Genomic DNA, 25,534 nt, shown 5'->3' with positions numbered 1-25,534 from the left:
AATAAGTGCAGTACCACTAAATCAAAATTGTACTATGTAAATATACGTAGTTACATTCCATCACTGCCTTATACAGCAACACAGTACAATTTAATGCAAACTAAGAACAACAATGCAGTAAATCTCTGTGAGTTCAGATTGTTGACAGTGTGTGAGAGGAAATGACACACATTTTAATTACAGCCAATACAGCACACCACAAAATGAACTGTGTGTGTACTGAACACAGTGCACTCTGACTGAAGTGTCCACAAAGACTGAACAGTGCAATCTTTACTAAGATAAGAGTTTATTGCAGGGCATATTTATTGCTTAAGTTTCTAAGATTAGGTTGTTTTTTTTCCTCTTCTTGGTTGTGATCTCGGAAGTCACCACAAATTAAAATCATATTAGTTTGTTTGATATATTTTGAGTTATGGTGAATGAGTAGGTGGCGCAGGTGCTTCTGTGTGTTCATAAATATGTTACACTATAGTTATTTTTTGTTTTATCTTATTTTATCTTCATTGTTTCATCGTGATATTATTATTGGTACTTTCCCCAGAAGGATAAAATAAAAAAAATAATACAAAATATTTCTAAAATAGGATCTACACCCCTTTATTTTGTCTTTATCACGGTTTTTATCTCAAAGGGATAACTTCCAGCGAAATGTAAACTGGCATGTCATCAAAGGCAGCTTTGGCTGATAGCCTGCTATTTCTGTGGGAAAACAGATATTGTCACATGACAGTGGCAAGCGCCGCTATTATGTAACAACACGTCGGCTGCGTGCACCGGCACCTTCATCGTACGATTCAACCTGAGTCAAGTCCGCCGTAGCAGACACACACCTCCACGCTGGGACCTTTCAAAATAAAACCAGTGTCTACCAAGACGCCATACGCGGAGTTTAACCACCAGCGCGCCCTTCCACCGCCGTGCGTCTGCTTTCTTTGGCCGACTTGACGTAGCGGGCGTCGTGCGTCGCTGCGTCGCTGCGTCGCCGGCAGAGGAGGAGGCGTTGGCGCATCGCGCTACTGCTGCCGCTGCTGACACATAAACCGGCTGTCCTGCACTTGAAGAGGGGGCACACAATTAACCGACACGGTCCGTTCACCATCTCATCTGGAGTGAGACGCTCTGTAGTAGCTGTGCTTGCACTTTTTTTTTCTTTTTTTCCCCCAGGCATTAACTCTAGCGGCTTTATAAAAAAAATGATCAAGAACGGACATCACCACCACCAAGTGAGCACGGCGGCCGGGAAAGACGCAGGGACGACCCCCGGTGCTGCAGCCTGCAGTCCCGAGAAGAGGAGGAGAAGAATCCGGGTGTGGTGCGATGGCTGGTGAGTGAGTACCGGTTGATTGGTCGTGTGATGAAGATTGCTACGTTTGTTCCTCATCGTTTGCATCGAGCTCGTTTGAATGGATGTGTCAGCCTGTCACCTACTGTGCCTACCGCCGGGACAGGCCCGCTGCAGGTTGCAGAGCTGCCACAGGACCGCTGCTTTAATCCTCCAGAGATGTACATACAACTTTTAATTGGATATCTTGTATGTATTCGACCACCAGAGTTTTAATGGTCAGACATGTAGCCACTGTGATTAAAGACTGGATTGTTGCATTACTTTACATTAGCAGTGAGGCATCCTATCTGGATTTTCCATCTCAGCAGACACACTATTACATAATAAAATCAGAATAGATTTACATTGATCTTTGTTGCTGCAATTCATAATGACTCACTGTCATGTAGAAGCGACCTCCTAACTTTGAGCAGCCCTAATAGTAATGCTTATACTGGCAATGACACATCACTGTAAATGCTTTGGACCAAAGTGTCTGTCAAATATATCTATTGTAATGTATTGTAAGTACATGCTTCACTTAATGCAGAGCTTTACTAAAGTTAGAGGCAACACAATGCAGTATCATATGCCATTTAGTATTTGTTTTTACAAAACAAACAACAAACCTATTAAAATATAGAAGATACCATTATCAAGTGAGGCAATAGATGTATGAATTTATGTGTAAAGTCTGCCATAAGTCAATGGATGTGGCCAATAAATGTTGAGTATTGTTGAGTATTTCATACTTTAAACTTTGTCATTAGTATTTTGTTTTAATTAATTGTTTAGTGTTTTTTTCATTCAATGAATGAAAATCCAAAATGTCCTCATACTTGACTAATTATCTGGTTTAAAACTGTAGCTGGAGGATGGAATAAACCAAAAGCAATAGCAATCGTGTAATCCATAGGACTACACCTTGACGCACAGCCAAGATGGTCACACTGCCATGGAGATGATGTTTAAATGTATACTGATCTTCATGAGGAACAAACAGATTAGGAAAAAAACAGTTAAAAAAAGATGAATACTATCAAACATTATGAAATCGTTCCACACTATAGTCACTAATGGGTGTAAAATATGTGTTTTAATTACATTTTTATGAAAGAAATATATGAGCTTCTTTCAAAACAATAACTGTGCAACCTCTTACACTGTACTATAACCTGTAACAGGAAATTCAGCCACCACCAAGATGTTCAGTAGGCATGCAGCACATGCATGCATGATTCTTAAAGGAGGCAGAGGAAGGAGAAAGATCCTTGTTCTCATTCAAACCATTACAATTGCACATAATGCACCTCAGGCCACTTGGTAACCAGGCCCTTCTGTATATGTTTAGTTTGACTTTTCTTGGGATTACTTTCATGATGCCATAATGACACCTCTACAAACAAGGTGTCTCCTTTCGACGTGATGTAATGGAATACAGAACAACTATATTAGAGCAGGACGAGGTGATCATGCTGCGCCAGGCGTGGCCTTTAATGACGGACAGGTGATGGATTAATGTGAACACACAGCTGTGGAAAGGGCTAGGCTAACCACGGGGAATTAGCACTTGTGTTTGCAGCAATTGGCAAAACATGTTTACTCGTTAATAATGAGAGCCGTGACAGCCAAACTTAATTGTTTGCCACTCTTCATGTGACAGGCAAGCCTAATGACCCTGAGCACATTGAACAGGTTTCATGGAGTTTAGATTCAATTTAAGGTGTGAACATGTTCCACAGTGTCATCGTAGATACACGTATGGTGCTCAGTGTGCTAATATTTCAGTCACCTCACCTTGGCACTTTCAAGAGTCCATAGGAAAGTTGGGCTCGCCTCTGGAGGATCATATACAAAATATTGCTTTGCTGCTGCCTACTAGATTTACAAGAAAAACTGTTGAATTCAAGCTAACAATCACAAAGTGACGTTTGTCACTATGCACACAGTATTATTCCCTTTGGACATACTGGTATCGAGCCATGCAGAAAGCTTTGGGTACCCCAAAACAATGGATGCAGATGGAATTTTATGGTATTTATACAAGGCATTTGAAAAACTCAGTTACAACCTGTCTCTCCAGAAGACTGTCTCTCGTCCATTAGGACGTTTTATCAACTGAAGGAAAAAATTAATGGAAACACAGCGAGTGTCAGTGAGGTCTTTCACTTATCAAAAGTAAACGGGACATTGCTGAAAACCATTTTTTTTTTCACCCGTATTGTTTTGAGTTGGCAGAAGAACTTTCTGCAGTAGATATCTCAAAAAAATTTGATAATCGTTTGAGAAATGCCAAATATTTACTACACTCTCAAATGTGATTATTTGCTGCTTTTCGTTGATAGCAAAGCAATATTTTAGTTTAGTTCTATTAGTTGCAGGCCTAGAACTGCCCCCTTAATAAGATGCCTTTTATTGGAGAAACACCAAGCCTTGGTGGACAGAGTCTGGCTCCACGGTGCAGCGGCACCATAAATGTTTTGAATTTCTGTGTTTGAAGGCCAGGATTATGGTGGCTTTCTCTAGTAGATTTCCTGCCATTTAGGTGTGGCTGCCTATCCGTGGTTTGAAGGAATGTTGGAGAATATTTGGGATGCCAGAATATTAACCGGTGGGGTGAGCATGCAAAGAGAGCCAATGTCAACAGAGCTCATGTCATTAACCCCTCTGACCCCTCCAACCCACACCTGCTACGGCCGCTGGAGCTCGTGCAGCAGTGTCCCGTCACTGAGCACATTGTTTCCCTCCGAAGCCCTACTGGACGCCGCCATGCTCTTACAGACATCCAGCAGTGTCAGCAGTGTGAGAGGAAAATTCCAAGGAAAGAGCACAGTCATTTTATCTGTTGAGACATCTCTGACCAAGCCCCTTTCTCTCTGCACGTCAAGACTTATTTGTCGCCCGGAAAAGAGGTGACAGGGGTTAAAGATCAGTTGTCAGAGAAGCATCATCAAGGAGTGTAAAGTCCACTTCCACTCTGTTTCTGCTGAGATTGTCTAACCATGCAAGACTATAAACATGCTACTTAAAGCCTCTCTGAAGTAACAGTTTCTTGCCCATTCATTATCTGAGAAATTGGTCGTGTTCAATGAATAAAAAAATCTATATGTCCTCATTTGGATAGACCCAATCGAACAGTGTCATTGAATTCAATTGAAACTTAACTAAAGTTCCTAAACGTGTCCCAACATATTCTGCCACTGTGTACACAAATTTCTGTCTGGTTTTTCTCTTAAAGGAGCTTAGGTGCTGTTTGGGTGTCCGCTAACAGGCCACACTAATTAATATTTCATCATCCCACTGTGATACCGTCGCAACCCATCCCTGCTAAAAAATACAACAGGAATACGGTAACACACGTCATCTGCATATTACTAGTATAACACCCACAAAAGCAGCCTCCCGCCCGGTCTTATGTAACTCTGTCTGGGTCTCAGAGTTTTCTTCTCTATTCATTCACCTCCAAATGCTCTCCCTCCTTTACTACATTCTCCTGGCCCTGCGCTATCGCCTCAGAGCCTGCACATGTGGATCCCATTTCCACAGATTGGCAGCACAAGGCACTCGCTCAGAAAAATCTCTCGGTTTCTGATGAGCTTCCTCGACAACGTGAGCCTCTGTTTGCGGTCCACCTATAACTGAACCACATAGACGAGGCCCTACAGTCTAGTAACAGTTGTTTTTAGTGCAGTCCAGGCTGTGTATTGACACAAGGCGCAGAATCTGTTTTTCATTAGCATAGCCTGGGGGCTGAAAACAACATGGGATACTGTTACTGTTGTGGCTGTGTGCATACTGTAGTTCTGGCAGTGCTCATCTGTTTTCTTATTGATTTTTGAGGATGCTATTCATAGTTCTGTTTTACCTGACCCCTGAGAGTGCTTATATGTAATATAATTTACTGAGGAGGACACAATTTTGCCAATTCTAATGTTTGTTTTTTTCCACTATAACCATCATTATGTTGCCATTATTGTGATACTCCTAAGTTAATTGCTGACACAGGATTGCTGATAGTTGTAGTAGCTACTGTCACTGCATGAATATGAGCAGTTACTCCCATTAAACTCACCATCAATGATACCTGCAGTCACTTTCATCAGTCAGAGCATTTTTCTTTTTTTCTGTTCAAAGTAGACGTCAATATCAAGTTAAAAGTGGAGCAGAAAGACAAATTATCAGGCTGATGTCAGCTGTTGGCAGTGCTAATAGTGATTGAAGGCTAATGCCCATCTGTTCTCTATTACTATGCTAGATTACCATGTTACAATCTCAGTCTCCAATCAGTGCTAATCTAATTATCTACAGATGGTATCATAGCCTGGGAGGAGTGAAGTGGGAGGGGAAAACACACTGTGCCGTTGACTTTTTTATGTTGAGACTTTGATCAGATATCTAGCAGATCACATGGATTACATAAGTGGGTCGAAAATATCAGAATCACTCTAAATATGAAAGGATCACACTGGTAGTTTTAAATGTTTAGTAGTTTAGACCACAAATTAAAAAAAAATCTATTCTCCTACGTTACAGGCAGTCATTGATTTTCATTTATTTCACAGTTAGAATCAACTTAACTGTTTTAAACACCTCGTTGGTGTGTTCAAGAACACTGAGTGTTAAAAATAAGCTGCCATTTCTAACCCTCATAAAAACACGTCAAACAACTCTAATCCATGTTTTAATCACCAGCATGGTGTACTAGAGATGTGCGCGGTGTGTTTTACTTTAGTTAGTTCAAGATATGACCAGATTCACAAGATACTTTATCTTTGTGTGAGTTTTACTACAGCTACTGTACCTCACTACGATAATGTAACTTTTGTGAACATTTGTTCCTCTTATCTTTTTTTCCTCCCAGCTATGACATGGTCCATTACGGTCACTCCAACCAGCTGCGACAGGCCAAGGCCATGGGAGATTACCTCATCGTTGGAGTACACACAGACAGTAAGTACTGTCATAGCACAAACATTTCCCCTACCACACAGTGCATAATTAGTGGGAACCCTCTCTTGGCTGCTTTACCAGGAATATTTAAGGTTTAGCTCGTCACTTTTTTCATCCCCTCCTTCCTTTTACCGGGCACGCTTCGGCCTGGACCTGCTGGGTCATGTCACCTGTTTGTTTTCCTCAGTCCCATCATTACCAACCAGGCACCAGCTGTGGCTTATACACTTTGGAGGAGTTGTTGTGACAGTAGTGCAGCGTCTCAGCGATTGTGCCTCACCCTTGTTTGGCACACTGGAGCATTCTGACATTACGATAACCAAGAATGACTTCATAGTTAGGGCCAGCACAGATATCCGCAACCTTTCCCACTGCTGAAGTGATGATAAAATAGCTCAATGACGAAGACGATGCTCCGTTCAGTCGCTGTAAAGCTGCTTATCAGATGCAAATGGAGATGTCTGTCCCTCTTTCTCTCTCTCTGTGTTCTTTTAATCTCAGTTTACATTATGTATCTGTGTCTGCGGTATCGCTCGACTGTACGTGTTTTGTTTTCAAGGTGAGATTGCAAAGCACAAGGGTCCGCCAGTCTTCACTCAGCAAGAAAGATACAAGATGGTGCGGGCCATAAAATGGGTGGATGAGGTCGTGGAAGGAGCACCTTACGTCACCACCCTCGGGACCCTCGACAAGTACAACTGTGACTTCTGTGTGCACGGAGGTACGGTATATGAATACCCTGTGTCCTTATTTAGACACACTAATAGATTAATAGTCATGAACAGTGCTGATCGGGTCCATGTACTATGCTAGATCCCTGATTTTGGATATGTTATTACTTGATATAAGCAGTATGTCGTGTGTCCTGTTGTTCCAGATGATATAACACTAACAGTGGATGGGAAAGACACATATGAAGAGGTGAAGAAGTCAGGACGGTACAGGTGAGTTTCCTTTTTAAATATGCAGCAGATAATAATAACACAATTTGGATTGTTGTTAAGTTTTGTGTATTATGCTGTTACAGGGAGTGTAAGAGAACCCAGGGGGTTTCAACCACAGATCTGGTTGGCAGGATGCTACTGATGACCAAAGCACACCACAGCAACATTGTGAGTACATCCTTATTCTCTCTAAATTCCTCAGTACACAGCTCAGGCCCTAATCCAATCCTCTCTTTTCTCTTTAGGATAGTTCAGACTATCAGCAGCACACGGACAACTTTGGAAAGGTAGGTACCAAACTTATTTCCAGCTTGTTTTAATGCTTTGATCCCGCCTGCCAAGCTCTTAATTGTTTAAAACCAAATGCAGCTTCCTCTTCCTTGACTGTTTTGTCATTCAAGTAGTCAAAGTTGAAATGTGGGCCAGATGTCAACCATTATTAGACAAAAGTCTTTACTGTGGACCTACTTTATAATCAAGTTGCAGGCCTTGCCAGTAAACAGTGAATGCTACTTCTGTTCCTGGATGGAGAAAGTAACTCAGAGTTAAAATGCTGGGGTTTTAAATAGTGTGAAAGCAGTAGAGGGTCTCAGTTAAGACTGGAAGACTAATGCTGTGAATTTGGCGAGGGTTGAATACATGTGCTGAGGCTTTGTGGGACAGCTTTCAGTTAGCTATTGACCAAATATTGCACCACTAGTCACACCACTAGGTGGCGATGCTGCAGCATTCTGGTCCAGTGATGATAACTGTATCTGTACTGAAGTGCATCTGTCTCATTGCTACACTGTCACTTTGTACTCATTGTGTCTGTTTCTGGATTATGGGGGTCACATGGTCAGAAGGGCCACAGTCCCTGGACGGGGGTGTCTCAGTTCCTGCAGACTTCGCAGAAGATCATCCAGTTTGCTTCAGGCCAGGAGCCTCAACCCGGAGACACTATCATCTACGTGGCAGGAGCCTTTGACCTCTTCCGTATCTTTTTATAACCTCAATGAAATTGTTTTACTTTTCACTCAAAAAGTAGGTCTAGTTTAGTGGACTGTGAAGTTTCTGTAGTCAGCTTTTCTGAATTGCTCTGTCACCCTTGACTAGTCTCCTATCAGACATTGGTCATGTGGACTTCCTGGAAGCAGTGCATAAGCTTGCAGAACAGCCATACATTATAGTGGGGTTGCACTTTGATCAGGTGAGTCGGCCTTGTTTTTTGTTTTTTTGCATCTGTGTGAGACATTTTTTACCTCACTGAGTCGAGCGTTGGCGTTTCACTGTACGTTTCAAATGTTTTCATGTTTTTCAGGAGGTGAATCGCTACAAAGGGAAAAACTACCCCATCATGAATGTCCATGAGAGAACGCTGAGCGTCCTGGCTTGTCGAGTAGGTTCTTCTTCATGCTCTTTCCCCATCAATGCTGTGCACTGCGTGTATACTTTATTCATTGTGTGATTGATTTCTGACTTTTATTTCACAGTATGTGTCAGAAGTGGTGATTGGTGCACCCTTTGCAGTCACAAAAGATTTGCTGGACCATTTCAAGGTAAGTACAGGCAGTGCTGTTATCTCTCACCACAAGATAATAATGTCCTCTGCAATTAAAAACGAATAAAATAGCACATCTCTCCATCCACAGGTGGATCTTGTATGCCATGGAAAGACAGAAATATATCCTGACAAGGATGGGTCCGACCCTTATGCTGTAAGACTCTAAACACCTTACGCCTCCATGAAATACTGTAATCTGCAGGGATGATGAATCACATTCATTTGGCGATGTTTTATTCATGTCCAGGAGCCTCGGAGGAAAGGAATCCTGCGTACCGTTGACAGTGGGAACAGCCTTACTACAGATGCCATTGTGCAGAGAATAATCAAAAACAGGTGAAAAAAAATATAAGCTCTTGTCAACTCCAAGAAAAATACACAAAGGCTTGGGGGGAGAAATAGTCATTTATATTATATCCACTGGGCAAAATAGTATTTTTCTAAGGTAAAGTAAGGGGGACATAGTTTGATTACTGCTGTAATATATTAAATTGGTCTTAGGGTTTACTATATACTTATTCCAATTTCCTCAGGTTGCTATTTGAAGCAAGGAACCAGAAGAAAGAGGCCAAAGAGATTGCTGTGATCCAGGCCTTGAAGCGACAAGAGGAGGAAAAGACTAAAGAAAGAGCCCAGGCTGTGCCGTAGAAAGGCCCCAATCAAGCACCATCAACCAAGCGAACACTGACAAGCTCAATTAATCTAAACTCATGTACAGTAGAAGAATCAACCTTTTTATACGTGTTATGACACCCTCCACACACGATCCTGGCTAATAACAGCAGTCTTTAGAGCAGCCTGTTTATAGCCAGGGCGGCAACGTCTGCTGTGGGATCATCAGGTATACAGTGTGTGTGTGTCTTCTGTGTATTAATATATTCTGCATATGCAACTACATGTTCATGTCAGTCAACAATCACACGTACAGAAAATAGAAAAAAAGTTGGAGCAAGGAAGTCTTCAAATGTGTATTTTATGTCTTCAGATATTTTTAATTCCTCAAGTACGTTTGCCTTCAAAAACAAAATAAATTACTTTTTAAGTATTATATCATGGGATTTGGACATATGAAGGGCAAGTCTAGGCGATCTGAGATGTTATTCAGGCATTAAATGGCAACAAAGAAGTGATTTGATTAGTAATTTATGTGAGGTTGTTGCTGCTTTCTGCCCAGCAATAGGCACAGCCCCACAACCAGTCTATCTTTGTATATACTGTATGTTCTGTATGTATGTATTATAAAGTGATTACAGTCTCTCTAGAGGATGCTTAAACCACTAGAGAATCAGGGGAGAAAAGTTCCCCTGCTTCTCTGCGTCTACCTTGTTCGGACGTGAGAAGGTGTTGATGGACTCTCTCGGGACCTCATGTACATATCAGACCTTGCTTCGATCAGATTGCACAGAAATCATCAGAACTGTTCTGTTTCATTGGTAGAGCAGGTTTTTAACTCAAAAATGCACACTGTTGAGACCTGCACGCCTGGCCTTTTGAGTGCAATTTTTTTTAAAGCAACACTCCTTAGATTTATCCTAACATAGATAACACTACAGAGAGTTTTAACAGGCTGCTTTTAACCTTTACTTTTGTTAATATATCTAGAGAACTATGACAGATGCTCAGTGTTGTTGACTTGATCATGAAATAGACCTCTTACTCATGAAATAGACCTCTTACTGTCATTAAGCCCTGAACAATTTAACCTCTGTCTCTATATCAAATGGGATTAAATAATATATTTTTTGTAGATGTATATTTTACTCACCTCCTCTCCATTAACTACTGTATAGATGATTTCATATTGTTTAAAAGGATAAAATATGTCTGTATGTGAAGTTGGAATGTATTTAGTGTAGGTTAATCCATGTTATTGACAACTCCCAGTTGACAAATACTGTAGAAAAACTGATTGGACTACAGTATAATACTGCTGATAATTATAACATTTTAATCTGAAAGGCTATTTGTCATCTTATTTTCACTAAAAGAGAAAAGGCATGGGCGTAGAAGGATTGTGATGCCTGATTTATTTCTTTAGTGATTGGTGTAAATTAGCAGGCTGCACATGAGTCACATTATGAAAGGTTATTTTAAGGTTAACGTCATGTTTTGGACCTTTGATTAGGAAGAAATATCTGAATTTTGCAACATATGAATGAGTCACACAGAGAGTTCGTTAAATGTCAGGCCATTAAGAATAGATTATTTCAGCAGCAGTACCCACCCTAAACTGGAAGCAAGCTGACTCTTACAGTAAATCTCTAAGTGGCACAGAACCTTAGGCTCATGTTGGAAAGTAAAGTTAATTCATTATGAAGTACTGAGATTTGAAAGAAAAAAAAAAAAAAACGAATTAAAAGTAGCAATACCACACTATAAAAAGTTTGAAATCGAAAAGTAACATCTTAATTAAGTAAAAGTACTAGCATCAAAACATGCTTAAAGTACCAAAAGCACTGATAATGTAAAATAATGTAGCCTATATTATATTACTGGATTATAATTATTGATGCATTAATATACATCACTTTAATGTTGCAGCTGGCAAAGGTGGAGCTAATTCCAGCTACTTTATATAGGCTACTGGGTAGTTTAATCTATTACAACAGACATCATGATATCTCAGTTTATTGAATGTTTTGTATTAATAAATTAAATTCATTCATTCATTCATTCCACCACTTTTCAGCATTTCCGTCATTTGACGTCACATGATGTCAGCACACGCGCGCCCCTCGAGCAGACTGGCTTGGAAGCAGCACACGTGCCCCTAATTACGCAAATTGGCTCTTCCGTTATTTGCTAACGCTGTTCGTTAGGGCCGTGAATCCAACGAGACCGACGCGCAGAGCAAAGGCAGAGATGTTTTGCTGTCTTAATGTACTGTCAGGCCCACTGCAGGTAGTAGTTTCAAGATAATTTAAAAATGGCGATGTTCTGTTGCGTCTTCTAACATCATAAAGTGAGCTGTGCGCCCTCATTTGAAGTTTTAGTCAATCAACAGTCGCCTCCAAATGTGTAAGATTTCGTTGTCATTCGGTGTGAACTGTTGCGTACAGAATATATTCAGTCAGTTCAAGACAAAGAAAAAAAACAGCCACACATTATCAGGAGTTGTGACTGTTTACAAGTTAATTTTATGTGCATTTGTCACCAAAGTAATAACCATTATGTGAGATGAATACACCACTGGGTTCTTTTAAGCTATTTCACATTATAACAAACCAGATATTAAAATCACTGTCGCAGGCTAGATCTAAATTCCACTTCTATGATATATTTGACTGCTGAAGATTTTTCCTCTTAGGAAAATGTGCTTAATGTTAAAGACGAATGTCGTAAAAACGCATCCCAGATCTGTTTTGCAGTCCAAGAGCTTCCAGCTGGCATGTGAAAACTGAATTCCTCCTTAGATCTGCATGGGAATGTGCCTCCACCAGGATATTACAGAAGAGGGTAAAAAGGCGAAACTCCAGAGCTGTAAAATAGAGCAAGACCTTTGTGAACATGCCAGGACTGAGATGAATGTGGTGAAAATCCTCATGCTTGGTAAGTTTACACTACTTTGTTTTATCAGGCTTCACTGAAGTGTTGAATTTGACAATTAAAAGAGAAAATATTTCTCTTTTTGTTTTGTGTGTCAGGAGCGGCAGAGAGTGGAAAGACCACTCTGATCAAACAGATTAAGATAATCCACAGTCACGGTTTCTCCAAACAAGAGCTCATCAGTTTCAAGGTATTGGACAGCTGTAAAGCAGATGAAATATTAAAGTTATCTGAGACAAAAACAAGTCTGAGCATCGGTTAAATGACAAAATGTTGACTGCGGTTCCCCCCCACAGCCTGCAGTACTAGACAACCTGCTGACCTCCATGAAGTTTGTGCTTCGAGGAATGGGGATGCTGAGGATTAACCTCGCTAACAAGAAGAACAAGGTGACGAGAGATGATGCAGCTTCCTGTGAAGGTTTTAGAAAGTGAAGTTTTGTCATTGCAGTCCCTCTATATCACGCTAGATGTCAGTCTTCATCCGCAGTAGATAGGATTCATGGAGTTGAGCGCAGTGGTGGAATGTACAATATTTGAGTCTTTTCTTTTCATGCCACTTTCTACCACTCCTGTAAAACTAAATATTGTACTTTTTACTTCACTACATTTATCTGACTGTTACTTTAAGCATTAAGATTTTAAATACAACACATACAAAGAGTTTATAAAATATAAGGCTTTGTTTCAAATTAAACTAGCCTGAAGTACAAGAGCAAATGGAATGATTAATCAATTAGTTGATTGACAGGAAATTAATTGGCATCTATTTTGATCATTGTTTAAAAGTCATTTTTCATGCCGAAACATTTGCTAGTTCCAACTCCAGAAATGTGAAGATTTGTTGCTTTTTTCCAAACTTTTACAAACCAAACAATTAATGAATGCAGAAAATAATCAGCAGATCCATGTGTGTTATCCAATCCATATAATTAAAATAATTATTAGTTGCTTCTATATAAGTAATTTTACTTTTAAGTACATTTTTCAGATTATATGTAATAATACTTTTACTTAAGTAATGTTTTCAATGTCGGACTTTTACTTTAAAGTGTTTTTAAAGTTCGCCATCAGTACTTTTACTTGAATGAAAGATTTCAATACTTCGTCCACCACTGGATTGGTGACCATAATATTTCCTGTTGCAAGGCACAACGTATTAAACCGTTTGTACCTTCAGCCGCCACAATCTGCAGTGCATTACATGATGAGAAAACCTCATATTTACTCTCATTTACTTCAAATATAAATATATCTAATATTTTGTCCCATTTACTGTAGATGCACGCCCGCTCCATCTTGTCCTGCAGTCAGTGTTTGGCGGACGACCAGGAGCTGCTTCCTTTTGTGGCTCATGCTTTCTGCGCACTGTGGGCTGACCAAGGGGTGCGAGAAGCTGCCGCCAGAGGTTACGAGTTTGAGCTGAATGACTCTGCACTCTAGTGAGTAGAGTGACCTTAAATGATCTATGTTGCACAACGCTGCCCAATTATGACTGACGGTGGAAATGTCAGGGGAAATTGCCCAGTAAGCAGCGTGTCATCACATATTATCAATACAGAGCAACCGTAAAGCAAGTGCTGAGAATAACTCATCTTCAGGAAATGATTCCTGTGACATTTGTGGATTGGGAGGCTTAATTGGGACCAAATTAAAAGGCAATGTTTGCAGATATCCAGGAAGGAGGGAATTAGGGTGGAGCACATAAAACAGACATGATTAAAGACCCAGTTTTCTTCTTTAATGAGTAAGAAATGAAACAGCATTACATGTGTGAAGCTGTATTGCATTTGCTTTTAACTTAAAGCTTTTGATTTAACTGTAGTTTACTACTATACCTCACTGCAAATGATCTCCATGTATCATGAAACACCAATTATTGAAATACAACCTCCATTTTATATTTATCTGGGCAGAACTGGTTGTCCTTCAGCAATTGTGCCCTTTCAGTTGTTCATCAAAAAGAAAAAAAAGGTACTCTGCATAGATCATTTGCTGAGTGTGTGTTGCATCATCAGGTGAAGTGTGGATCATTAGCTGAAGTGTGGAATACATTGTGATAAATGCCGTTATTGTTTTGCACTCTGTTTCATGCCGACTATGAGGGGAAGTGCATTTCTGTTTTTTTTCATCACAACACCAATATGTTACCCCCTTTTTGAATTTTAAACACTTTTCTATCCAAGTGAAATATGTGTGTGTGAGTGTAGAGGGGGTTTATAATGCAGCACAATCAACAAGAATGCGTGCAGTAAGATGTGTGGCTCTCAGTCTTAATCAAATAGAAAGCTCAATGCATGGTCCATGGGGTTTTTCTTTCTTTTTCTTCTGGGAGATGTAGGGAAATACAAGATGGATATCGGCATGTTAAGATAGCACAGAGTAACACTATATATCAGTGAAGACATTGCACTGACAGAGAATGCCGGCAGCAGCTGTGTCCTGTACCTCTCTGTGAAAATGGCGAGAATGAACTACTCGTGTTGCTCATATTAAAATGCCTTTTTTGTATTTGTGTTTTAGCCGTAGCTTGCATTTTGGGGCGCATCACTTAGTAACAACAGTGCAAAATACTGTATGGTGACCAGTACTGGCAGTAGCTTATAGTTTTTAAAATGGTGGTGAAGTTGGAATTTGATTTGAGTAAGTTTTATCATTAAGTAAACTTCAAATAAATGTACTGAGTAGAAGTCCTTATCTCTGAGGCAACAGGGAGGAGACCTGCCAAGTTAAAACTTACACAAGCTGGCCAGGCTGACAAAAATGAAGAAGTGACAGCTTCATTATCGGAACTCAATAAGGTTGGAGCTGTAGCATGATATAAAAACTCAACTTGCTCTCTTTCAGTCTTCTCACTCTGCTGGACATCATATTGATTTCTCCCTCCAGAAATATTGGATTAGACTTGAGTCGTGACACACTTGACTTCCCCTGAACCCGAAGGCACCTCAACGTGTAAAATGACTTCTCGGACATGAGCTTTGACATGAACTGAACTGTTAATGTTTCTAAAAAGAAATTTGCGGGTACAGGAAGTTAACTATCGATGTGACCTCCGTGTTTTTAGAAATCGATTCTAATAACTAACGCAAGCTTTATTAGTGCTGAGACATGGAAACATTTAAAATGACACTGGGCAGGTAGAATTGCATGAAAATGCGATGAAATGATGATGTTTTGTGTTTTTAAAAAGATTGTTAAAGTATGTTTGAGAAAATATATTTATATTGGAGCCGATGTAAGGCAGCACATTTACTTAGCATGTGTGCACACAATATGTAACTTTGTTCAGAGCCAAGGCTTCATGAATATAGCTCATTACAAATTAAACAGCTGGGTTTAACATTTTGACCCATATATTGATGGTATGAAGCATTGTTTAAAAAGTTGTGTATTCTGCAGCAACATGACCCCTACAGCCCAGGAAACGGCACGTATTGGTGCTTTTGATGGCAGATGTGAGTGTACTAGGTCAAATTTAAAAGAGCACACCGCCAAGTTAGCATTGCTCTCCTATAACGCTGTCAGACTCATGATGGACACTTTAAAACATTTCTTTAAATCCTGCAGCAGAACCAGAGATCATCTTTTTTTACTCCACACTTTCTTCTTCCATGTCAAAGCCTGGCATCTACAATACAGCTTGACATCCTGTTATGACCTGCTAATAGGGGCCAGCATAGCATTAGCCTCAAGCAGATACGAGGAGTGGGCTATAGACGTCTCTAAGCTCACTTCCCTCTAACCCCCCCCCCCCCAGATTCTTTACATTTTCTAACTTGAAGTTTTCACCCCCAACTGGCACTGACTCAAGGTTTCGCTCAGCTCCCTCTACAATTGGTTTTATACAACTAAGATTACATATTACAAACAACTCTGTATAACACTATATAATATAATATAATATAATATAATTAAACTGCACCACCTCCAGAATCACTAAACACACTGAGTTTCACCAGGAAATTGGCATTATACCCCTCGTGGAGGTAGGACTTGTTGTGAGGCTGTTGTATTAGAACGGATTAGTTGGAGCGTGTATCAAATAAACTAAACTTGGTTTAAATTTCATTAAACTAAGTTGTAAAACCTAAAAGTGCATGTCACTGCTTCCATTTACAAAGCCCAAATGTTGTCTGCCTTGGTTAAGAACTAAAACTGACAAGCAAAACAAACTGTATGTATACCTGCACACAACTGACTTTTTAAAAACGTTCTCATCAGTTAGTGATGTTTGTTTTTCTCTTCCTATTCCCCTCCCAGTTTCTTTGAGAACATGAATCGAATCATCGCTCCCAAATACGTTCCCACCGAGACCGACGTTCTGAGAGTGAGAGTGAGGACTTGTGGAATCGTTGAGACGCAGTTTCAACTTAATGAAATGATCTTTCGGTAAGATTTATTAATCTGGCAGAGCAAATTCAGCTGTGGTTGCAACATGATACAGCACTGTGCACAGATATGCTAACATAATGCTGAGTTCATAAAAGTAAAGACTTTAATGATTCACATTTGGCTCACTGAAAGCTCCCTGAAAATTATATTATACGCTTATTGTTAGAGAGACAATTGAATCCTGGATATGCGTGGTTAATATTAAAAGAATATTTCACCTTCATTGACTTTCAAGGGACAATAGAACTGTTTGCATCTTCTACCTTCACATAAACAGTCAAACTATTGATGCACAGTGAAGCGTCCTATTATCTTAAAACACTTACACCAATTCTAATGAAGAAATCTTGATTATAAACTGGATATTAAACCTGAAAACAACATTAAAGCGATCAGATAGACATCACTGCATCCACCGCTCACTGCACACACACTTACACATGCAGTTTAACACAGTATTCAACACTCTAGATGCATTTATTATATCTTGTAAGATATAGATATACTGTATAATGTGTGTAGGTACTACTAGTACTACAAGAGGTGTTGATTGTTTTCAAAGGTTTCTGACAGGTAGTTGCAATGGAGAGCAATGTTTTAATGATGGTTCGCCGTATTACTTCTGTTCCATGTTCTAGCAGCGTGTGCACAAAGATGCACATTAGGCATGGGATGATTATGAATATTTCATGTCACAATTATCTTGGCCAAAATAATTGCGATATTATCACGATAATCATAAAAATATACTTGATAATTTTAAAATGGAACTAAAATCATCTTACCTTACATTTTGCTAAATGCATATCTATTGCATCACAGAGGCATCTCATATCCCTGTTTTTTATTTTGGAATCTATCTTCTATTTCCACTAATCTGGTTTACATTGTGTTTGTGGGGATACAACGGGCAAGCCGAGCCTTCAGCCATGGTGACAGGCTTAGGATTTTGGATTGACTGGAAAGATATGGGCTTCCCCTTGTCCCCTTGTTAAAAATAATTCAGGAAGTTGATATAGGCCTGTGTGCTGGCAAGCTAGACAACTTTTTCAAGTCAAACCATAAGAAGATATTCACGATTATCACAATAAGGGAAATTCACCACAATGAATTTCTTTGTATCACAATATGCAATAATATTGTATATTGTCCCATCCCTAATGCACATGCATATCATGATGGTGACATTTGGATGAGTTGGGGATTAGCTTTTTTTTTTTTTTTTTACTTTTAGAGTTTCATTATTTTTTCTTGAGTTACCCTTCATGGAGTTGTTATACACACTCTAACTTGCTGCTGTCTTAAAGGCAGGTTGTTGAGCCTCTGGAGACTCAGCCTCACCATCAACTCACCATGGGTCCCTGATGAAGGCTGAGCTCTTCTGAGCTCTTCTGAGCTAAGGGAGGCAGCTGCTCGGGCATGACTCAGACATGAAATATTGATGCCTTTGCTCTGCCTAGTTATTCCAGGAATAATGACACAAAAATGTGGAGGAAGCATAGCAATGAAACATTGAAACCCCACCGTCCATTCGTGGAGTCCATTGTGGGTCATTTATAAGATGCATACAGACTGGGGCTTCATGAATATTTCATATACTGTCACATATACTGTAGTTTCTTTAAATTGACGCATTTTGATGCAGTTACAGCATCAAAATGCGTCACTTTATAAAATATTAAAGACTCGATTTTGTGGTACTTTAAGTTTACAGTACAAAGTTACAGTATAAAGTTTAAGAGTTTTAAACCAATAATTAAACCAACACCAGTTTGATTAATAATCCCTGGATTCGACACACACCCAAAACACATGATTTAGGAAAATCAATAAAAACGGAGGTACCAGTTTTTTGTGAACGAGTCCTCCTTGGTCTCTTTTACTTTTGTTTTGAATAGTACGGTTTGAAAGTGGTTCAATGAGGTCAAGTGAGATTCATACAGCTACCATGGTGATCAATGAACCATCCAAACTAGCAGCATTGGACACCATATAAATAGTATAATACACTGTTCTTATGCTATCTGTTTATTTCCCCTGCATTAGTTAATATTTCTGTCTGCTCTAACATGCATCTGTGCATATTATATGACCTTGCTTCCCATCTCCACATTATTAAATTAAAGGCTTAATTATAGGCTTAAGACATTTATATTTTCTTAAAAACTTGCAGTTTACAGGTGTGATTTTGCTCTTCCACTAAATCGAAAACACCATAAAAGCCTTCTTGTGGTCATGAGTGATGATTTTCTTTTGTGCAGCACAGAAGCTGTCAAATGCCACAGCTAATGCTTATTGTCCCCCAGCTTGTTAAAACTGACTCTTGACCCAGGGGATAAATGCTTCATTGCCTCTGACATGAGTACCGCAATCATGCACCTGGAGACTGTCTGGCCCAAATGGGAACTCATTACCTGTGTCACCAAGACCCCTCGGCTTCACTCGGCGCCACATCATATTTTGGAAATAAAATATTTGAAATGGGTTTGAATGTTTCAAGCCAATTCGTTTATATAGCCCAGAATCACAATTTGCTTTGAGGGGCTTTACAGTCTGTACAGCGTACGACACTCTGTCCTTGCTTCAGTTTAATGCTATTTCCTAATGCTGCCGTATTGCCTACAATTAAGGCAGTTTATCTATAGTTTATGTAACTGTTAGTGTAGACTGCAGTGAGACCTTTCCTGAGACTAGTTGCATCAATAAAGCTATTTATGAATTTATTTTGGATTTTATTCACGTTTTTACTTAAAACAGCTTGTTATTATTGGTTTTTCCATTTCTGCAACCAATTATAAAGAGTGTTTGGTTCACATGAGCTCTCCAGTAGAAGCTTATGCACAACTTTTTTTCTCTGAAAGTTGAAAGCATTCAATTGGATGAATAAAGCAAGCATGCACTTTGTTGTGCTTATTGACAGGTTGTATGATGTTGGGGGTCAGCGGAGTGAGAGGAGGAAGTGGCTCCGCTGCTTTGACTGCATTCAGGCCGTGTTGTTTGTCGTGGCCCTCAGCAGCTACGATATGACACTGATGGAGGATCCTTCAGGGGTATGTTATGAAAAAGACAAAATGAAATAATGCCTTTTGTTTTCTTACTTGGCTGAATTTAGCTGAATTAGGTGCAAACTGCATCTATTCTCTAAGCCTTTGCCTACTTTACTTTTCCATATTTTCCCTTACTAGAATCGTCTGACAGAAAGTCTTGAGCTTTTTGAATCCATCTGCTCCAACGCCGTCTTTAGCAGCTCCTCACTGGTAAGTTAATTTGCACTTAAATGGCTTTCTTACAGAGGGATATGAATGTGTTTAGAATACAACAAGGCATCACGTCAGAGTTTTGTGTTTATGACCTTTATGCAGACGTCTACCATGTCTCATCTACATGTGTGGAGGTGACTGAAACACTGAGTGGCTTTAATTATATTCATTCATGCCGAGCAGACAGGACACAAACTGGCTATGATTGCGTCTGACATGCGTAATTAACATACGAAGTCTAATTGAGATGTGGGCAGGTGATTTCTGGGAGGTAAGCTGGCTGTAGCGCTATTGAAACCTTTATGTAATTAGTCTGTTTGATTCTTTCACATTGTGAGTTTGTGGGGCCATTTATATGGGCGTGAATGGTGATCAGTTGTTGGTAAGTAGCATCTGCACTTGATTAATTGAAGGCATTTAGGGGTGAGGGTTACAGCCACTTTGTGTTGAATGAGATTTCTTTTAGCAGTATGAAGAGATTCTATATAGGTGGTAGAGTACATACTGAAATACAAAAGGGTCGCCATAATGGTGTATTTAAGGCAAAGCTATTGGAAAGTATTGGCACACTCAACTAGCATAGAAGCCAAAATCGATCAATAATTAAAAAAATGGAAAGGTTAACAGGCTTTTCCTCTTCCTGTGTCTGTTTCCTGAAGCAGCAGACAGACTAATCCATCATATATTTGTTCTATTTCTATTTTTTTCAAGATGCGATGAAATTTTTTGTAAAACATCAGCAATTGGTATCAAGGTGCCACTGAATAGAGTTTTTAATACACTAACGCTCACTCCACCTTTCAGTGCTTTAGTGCCAGTAATGTGTGTTTTTATGGCTTAAACCACAGACACATGCAGTGTGGCTCTGCAGTTTAACTGTGTACAGATACACAATGTCTTCATCACAAAGGATGTTAGGATGCTCTGTGTTCATATACGGCAGTGTGGAGGAAACATTTTATTCATGAGGCTGATCCTACCACTTCACACTTTCGAACGTCAGTGTATAATGCTTGTGAAACAGCACAATGCTGCATATGTTACAAGACAAATGTTTGAACAAATCCACCTATTGTTCAGGTGGACAACTTGACAGAGCTTTGTCTTTCTACAGATACTGAGGTGTTAACTGTCCTGAAAGACATCAACTGGAGGCTCATTTGTATGTTGTCACTGTCAATTTTTTTAAAATTGTATTCACAATTGTGGTGCCATCTCTCGTTCCTACAGATTCTGCTTATGAACAAAACTGACCTTTTCCGTGAGAAGATCCTACACTCTGGAAGACACTTGAGATTTTACCTTTCTAGTTATGTAGGTACGTTGGAGAGAGTTGATTTATTTTTTTTGTGCTGTTAGAACTGTTGAAAGTATGCATACATTTAAATGTGACATACATACTTACCAATCAGATTTTAAACGTACTTTAGTCAATCTTTAATAAAAACATATCCAATATCAATTTATTCTTCTTCTTACTACTCAGTACTTCTTACTTGGTATTGTTTTTACAATCTTAAATTCCTCAAAGGATTGTTTGCATGTGTGTCTCTGATTTTGGTTGGGCGGTGCTGTCCGTGGGGTAATCAGAATTCCTTTTGGCTGGAGATTGTCACAGTATCCACATACAGTCTTCTGTTTATGTGCAGATCACTGATTCTGGCCAGATCATGGTCATACATAGTTCAGACTTATTCACAGCAAACTGAGAAGCAAACTCTGTGTCATGTTTATTTGTGTGTTTGGGGGATTGAGAAGCAAAGCGTATGTACAGACTCTGATCGGAAGCCAGTGCCTTGCTTTTATGAATATTTAATGTATCATACATTGTTCTGCCTTCGCCCCCATCCAGGAGCAAATTGTGACGTGGAGGCTGCAGCACACCACATCACTGACATGTTCTCATCATGTAACAACGGTCCCGACAAGCCCGTGTACCACCACTTCACCACTGCCACAGACACCACAAACATACAGGTGGTCTTTCACATGGTCATAGATCAGATCATCAAGGAGAACCTGGCAGCTGTCCAGATGGTGTGAAAGTCTCCCGAAGACTATTGAGATTGTGTTTTTACTCATTCAGCACTGGAATATTATTTTTATCAGTTATTTTCATGTTGTTGTTGTTTCCTTGTTTTTTTTCAATAACTTATTTAAGCAGCTAATGGGATTCTTCAAGCTGCACATTCCCCAATTTATTTTAAAACATTTTAAATAAAATATTTATTGATAAACATGCCTAGTCCTCTTAATTCTGTTTATTTCCAAGTACAGTGTTTATTGTTATTGTTGTTTTTTTCCAGTTATTATAAAATCTCACCATGTTCAACATGAACATTTATCCTTATATCAGTGAGCTGTTTTTAATACACGCATGTTAAATATAACTTTGAGAAACTGACACATCGTTATGGTTTTTCTGGTTTAAATCTTGTTTTGACACATTCAGTGCTTCTAAAACACCCATAACTGAATCAACTACCAAATTGTGCAAGTAACATGTTGCAAAAAATGCAGTGTGATTTAGTTATCTGTAGTATAGATGGGACAAAAAAATCCTGTTGTGTTTTGCATTGAGTAATTTCAACAAGGGGCTGCAATGTGATTAATTTATTAATGAAAACTCAGGTTATATATATACATTAATACATTACTTTTACAGAGTAAAGTTGTAACAGGTTTATCATAAAATCAATAAATAAATTGGTGAAATGGTAAATGAAAAGTAGCATATCTTCCATCTAGTGCAACACCAGTGTTAAACTTGAAATGGTACAGTTTTTAAATGCAACGCCTTCAAGAAGTAGGCTTCATCATCCAGCCCTGCTGTCGGCTTTACTGCTCAGTCTCCTGCACAGTCTGAGGAGTCCAGAGAGAGGAAGACGTCCGCTTTGCACTTAAATGAACCCTTGAGTTCCTGGAAGAGTTCACAGCTCTGCAGATTTGGTGTAATGTCTTTGATACAAACAGGCTGTTTGGAGAGAAACAAACAAATGATGCCATTACGTTAGAGGATACTTTAAAACTCAACCTTTAAATTCTGCGCACTTGAATCAGACAAACCATGTGAGATTTTACATCCCAACAAATTGCACCAATCGATTTACTTAATCTCAACCACAGAATGACATCTAAGTACACAAGTAATGTACATAACTACAAATCTGTGCCTCAGTGTTTCATATTCTACTCCACTACCTTTCAGAGGGAAACACTGCACTTTGTACTTGACTACATTTGTGACAGGTGTACTAGTAACATTATTACTAGACTTTACATAATGCAAAACATGAAGTGAGTTCCTAAACAGGGATACATTATAACAGATTTAACTGCCAAAGGTATATAAGTAGTTAAAATCAGGTCGACCTACACCAGCTACATTAGAATGATTCATTTATATGTGTCAGTAATAATCCATAAATATAATTCAGGATATAATTTGACAGAAGCCCTTCTGCTTTTTTTTGTTGATAATCTGAATGTTCAACTTTTGATTGTAATAAAGTGGATTTATACTGTTGTGGCTGAGTACTTTATCTTCAGCCCTACAGCGTAAAAACAGGAATCCCAAGACCATTTGTGCTGTCATAAATGCGGCTTTCATTACAGTTTATTGTTGTTTGAGTGGTGCTGACTGGACAGCTCCTCAATGACTGAAGTGATTTCTGGTTTAAAAAATGTATAAATTAAAGAAAGGAATACATTTTGGTCCTACAAAGCTTTGAAAAGGGTTCTTACTGTAAAAACGTACCCAGAGGTTAAGGTACAACAAACTATAAAGTAAGCTCAATACAATGGTGCAAAAAAGTCTTTAAATCTGAAAAAGTAATTTTAGGATTTTGTCAAGAAAGCTAATAATTGATGTTTTGTAATTTTAAGAAAAATGGCTACATTCAACACTAAACGTGAATAATACACTTGTGCGCTCACGCGTAATGCGTAATGGCAACCCCATCCAACCCGTAATGCCTTGTTAAAATCGATGCGCACTGACCATCGTCTTCAGGATGAAATTCTGCGGATTGAACTCAGAAAAGACGCTGTTGGTCGCAGACTCTGCGCTGTCTGACGGCTCCGGCTCGGCTCTCCTGACGTACGGTGACCTCCGGATACCGGACAGCAAGCCGGACGCCCTGCCCACCGAGTAGTAGCTTGGACCGGCCACCTGCTTGTACCATGCCTCCGTCGGACTGCAAGCGACCAGCACGGAGATTATCACGACGGGGAAGGCGAGTTTAGCGAACATCTCCATGTCGAGCGCTGATACTTGGGTCCTGATCCCTGACTGAAGTGACTGGTCTTCCTCGCACCGCTCGCTGCCTGTCTTCTTATAGGGACCCCGTGATCAGCATCGCAATTTCGTCAACGAAAAGTGCCCCGGAGTGGGCGACTCACATACACACACACACACACACACACACACACACACACACACACACACACACACACACACACACACACACACTTCAGATAAATCCACTCCTCCTGGCCAGCTTTATTCATTATATCTGTTTATCTTTAAAATGTTGAACCTGAAGGCATCATATTCTGCCATAACAGCTTATGTTTCTAAAAACAATTGTGAAATGTGCCAGTGAAGGTCTGATAAGTCTTCATGCATTGATTGTTCTGACATGAACTGAGGCAGAATAAGGCAGCTATGCTCAACTGACAAAACTGGATTTATAGAATTATATAGAATAAAATAAAATATAGTGCAATGGCAATTTTTAAGAACCTATACAACCCTTTGACCTGGTCATCGTAAAAACCATACGCAACTGTTAAAGAAGCTATTATAATACCCATATAACCTTTAGCCCTGTTTCTAACTACACTCTATGTCCAAGTAAACAGTGGGGTGTTGAGACTTCACTAAGAAGCCAAGGACATGATCATCTCACCACACTATCTGTCTGTTTACTGTCCCACAACTCAGGAATGTGTAACTGTGTTAGAGTGACGCTCCAACAGGGATACAACCATACTGCTTCTTCCAATCTTGGCTCTTTCGGACTTTCACATACCAGAGTGTGTGACGGTTGCGTCGAGTCCATTCATGGGTGACTTCCATAATTATAATTATAAATAATTATAGAAAAGTTAAAGTAGTCCCAAAGTGTGTACAGAGGTGACTCTGAAATCTTACAGGGAAATTAATATTATTTGATATCTGCATGAGACAAGCTGTTATCCACCCTTTTCATTCAGTTATTAAAGTTCCCCTCCACACATGTGTTTTAAGACATACATACAAATAGTCTGCTTGGAACTGACACACTTTTCTGCAAAAAACAACATAAAAAAAAAAAACAACTACTCCTTCTGACTCATTAAAAGTTCCATAATTTCACTGTAAAGTCCATTCTCAGTGTATGTGCACTATCACACTTGTGTAAATTGCATATTACACCAGCGTTGACTTCTAAGCTATTTGTGATGTCACAAATCATGCTCTTAGGCCCCGCCCCCTTAAAAATCAAGATTTTCATTGAGCACAGATAAACATTTCACTTTCAGCAGATGAATGTTCAAACCTCCTTCTACTGTCACACTCTGCACAG

At 39.4% G+C, this 25,534-nt stretch overlaps 3 protein-coding genes across 7 annotated transcripts; 2 read left to right on the top strand and 1 right to left on the bottom strand.

Moving 5' to 3' along the window:
* The first annotated feature begins 990 nt into the window (after positions 1–990).
* Positions 991–10,722, top strand: LOC127356830 (ethanolamine-phosphate cytidylyltransferase-like). Of its 2 annotated transcripts, none has more exons than XM_051388850.1 (13): positions 991–1,327; positions 6,189–6,277; positions 6,837–6,998; positions 7,155–7,221; positions 7,305–7,389; positions 7,467–7,508; positions 8,064–8,196; positions 8,328–8,410; positions 8,522–8,599; positions 8,694–8,759; positions 8,853–8,918; positions 9,012–9,100; positions 9,298–10,722. In XM_051388850.1, the coding sequence occupies exons 1-13, from the start codon at positions 1,197–1,199 to the stop codon at positions 9,410–9,412; spliced, it is 1,206 nt and encodes a 401-aa protein (XP_051244810.1). In that variant the 5' UTR covers positions 991–1,196; the 3' UTR covers positions 9,413–10,722. The 2 variants fall into 2 exon arrangements, with proteins under 2 accessions (XP_051244810.1, XP_051244809.1); XM_051388849.1 differs by having other exon boundaries at positions 7,467–7,509; positions 8,050–8,196.
* Positions 10,723–11,592: 870 nt separating this feature from the next.
* LOC127356332 (guanine nucleotide-binding protein G(o) subunit alpha-like) lies at positions 11,593–22,146 on the top strand. Of its 4 annotated transcripts, none has more exons than XM_051387989.1 (10): positions 11,593–11,665; positions 12,178–12,313; positions 12,409–12,500; positions 12,607–12,699; positions 13,591–13,751; positions 16,573–16,701; positions 19,625–19,754; positions 19,890–19,961; positions 21,195–21,278; positions 21,817–22,146. In XM_051387989.1, exons 1-10 carry the CDS (start codon positions 11,627–11,629, stop codon positions 21,961–21,963), a joined length of 1,083 nt encoding a protein of 360 aa, XP_051243949.1. In that variant the 5' UTR covers positions 11,593–11,626; the 3' UTR covers positions 21,964–22,146. The 4 variants fall into 4 exon arrangements, with proteins under 4 accessions (XP_051243949.1, XP_051243946.1, XP_051243948.1 ...); XM_051387986.1 differs by having other exon boundaries at positions 21,195–21,282; XM_051387988.1 differs by lacking the exon at positions 11,593–11,665 and adding an exon at positions 11,724–11,782 and having other exon boundaries at positions 21,195–21,282.
* A 422-nt stretch (positions 22,147–22,568) lies between these two features.
* Positions 22,569–24,284, bottom strand: LOC127356354 (neuropeptide B-like). The gene is made up of 2 exons (XM_051388029.1): positions 23,965–24,284; positions 22,569–22,938 (listed from the first exon to the last, which is right to left on the bottom strand). The coding sequence occupies exons 1-2, from the start codon at positions 24,220–24,222 to the stop codon at positions 22,810–22,812; spliced, it is 387 nt and encodes a 128-aa protein (XP_051243989.1). The 5' UTR covers positions 24,223–24,284; the 3' UTR covers positions 22,569–22,809.
* Positions 24,285–25,534: the final 1,250 nt, after the last annotated feature.

The sequence above is a fragment of the Dicentrarchus labrax genome, unplaced genomic scaffold (genome assembly GCF_905237075.1).
Source record: "Dicentrarchus labrax unplaced genomic scaffold, dlabrax2021, whole genome shotgun sequence".
In the NCBI taxonomy this organism is placed as follows: Eukaryota; Metazoa; Chordata; class Actinopteri; family Moronidae; genus Dicentrarchus; species Dicentrarchus labrax.
The sequence above is the reverse complement of the archived record's forward strand: the minus strand, read 5'-3'. Positions and strand labels throughout refer to the sequence as shown.

Excerpts from the sequence above, each read along its gene's own strand:
- LOC127356830 (XM_051388849.1), top strand. The coding sequence starts at position 1,197 with ATGATCAAGAACGGACATCACCACCACCAAGTGAGCACGGCGGCCGGG. Across the intron at positions 8,411-8,521 it reads TGGGGTTGCACTTTGATCAG|GAGGTGAATCGCTACAAAGG; the intron begins GTGAGTCGGCCT and ends CATGTTTTTCAG. Across the intron at positions 8,760-8,852 it reads ATTTGCTGGACCATTTCAAG|GTGGATCTTGTATGCCATGG; the intron begins GTAAGTACAGGC and ends CTCCATCCACAG.
- LOC127356332 (XM_051387986.1), top strand. The coding sequence starts at position 11,627 with ATGTTTTGCTGTCTTAATGTACTGTCAGGCCCACTGCAG. Across the intron at positions 13,752-16,572 it reads CTGAATGACTCTGCACTCTA|TTTCTTTGAGAACATGAATC; the intron begins GTGAGTAGAGTG and ends TTCCCCTCCCAG. Across the intron at positions 21,283-21,816 it reads TTACCTTTCTAGTTATGTAG|GAGCAAATTGTGACGTGGAG; the intron begins GTACGTTGGAGA and ends GCCCCCATCCAG.
- LOC127356354 (XM_051388029.1), bottom strand. The coding sequence starts at position 24,222 with ATGGAGATGTTCGCTAAACTCGCCTTCCCCGTCGTGATAATCTCCGTG. Across the intron at positions 22,939-23,964 it reads ATTTCATCCTGAAGACGATG|CCTGTTTGTATCAAAGACAT; the intron begins GTCAGTGCGCAT and ends CTCTCCAAACAG.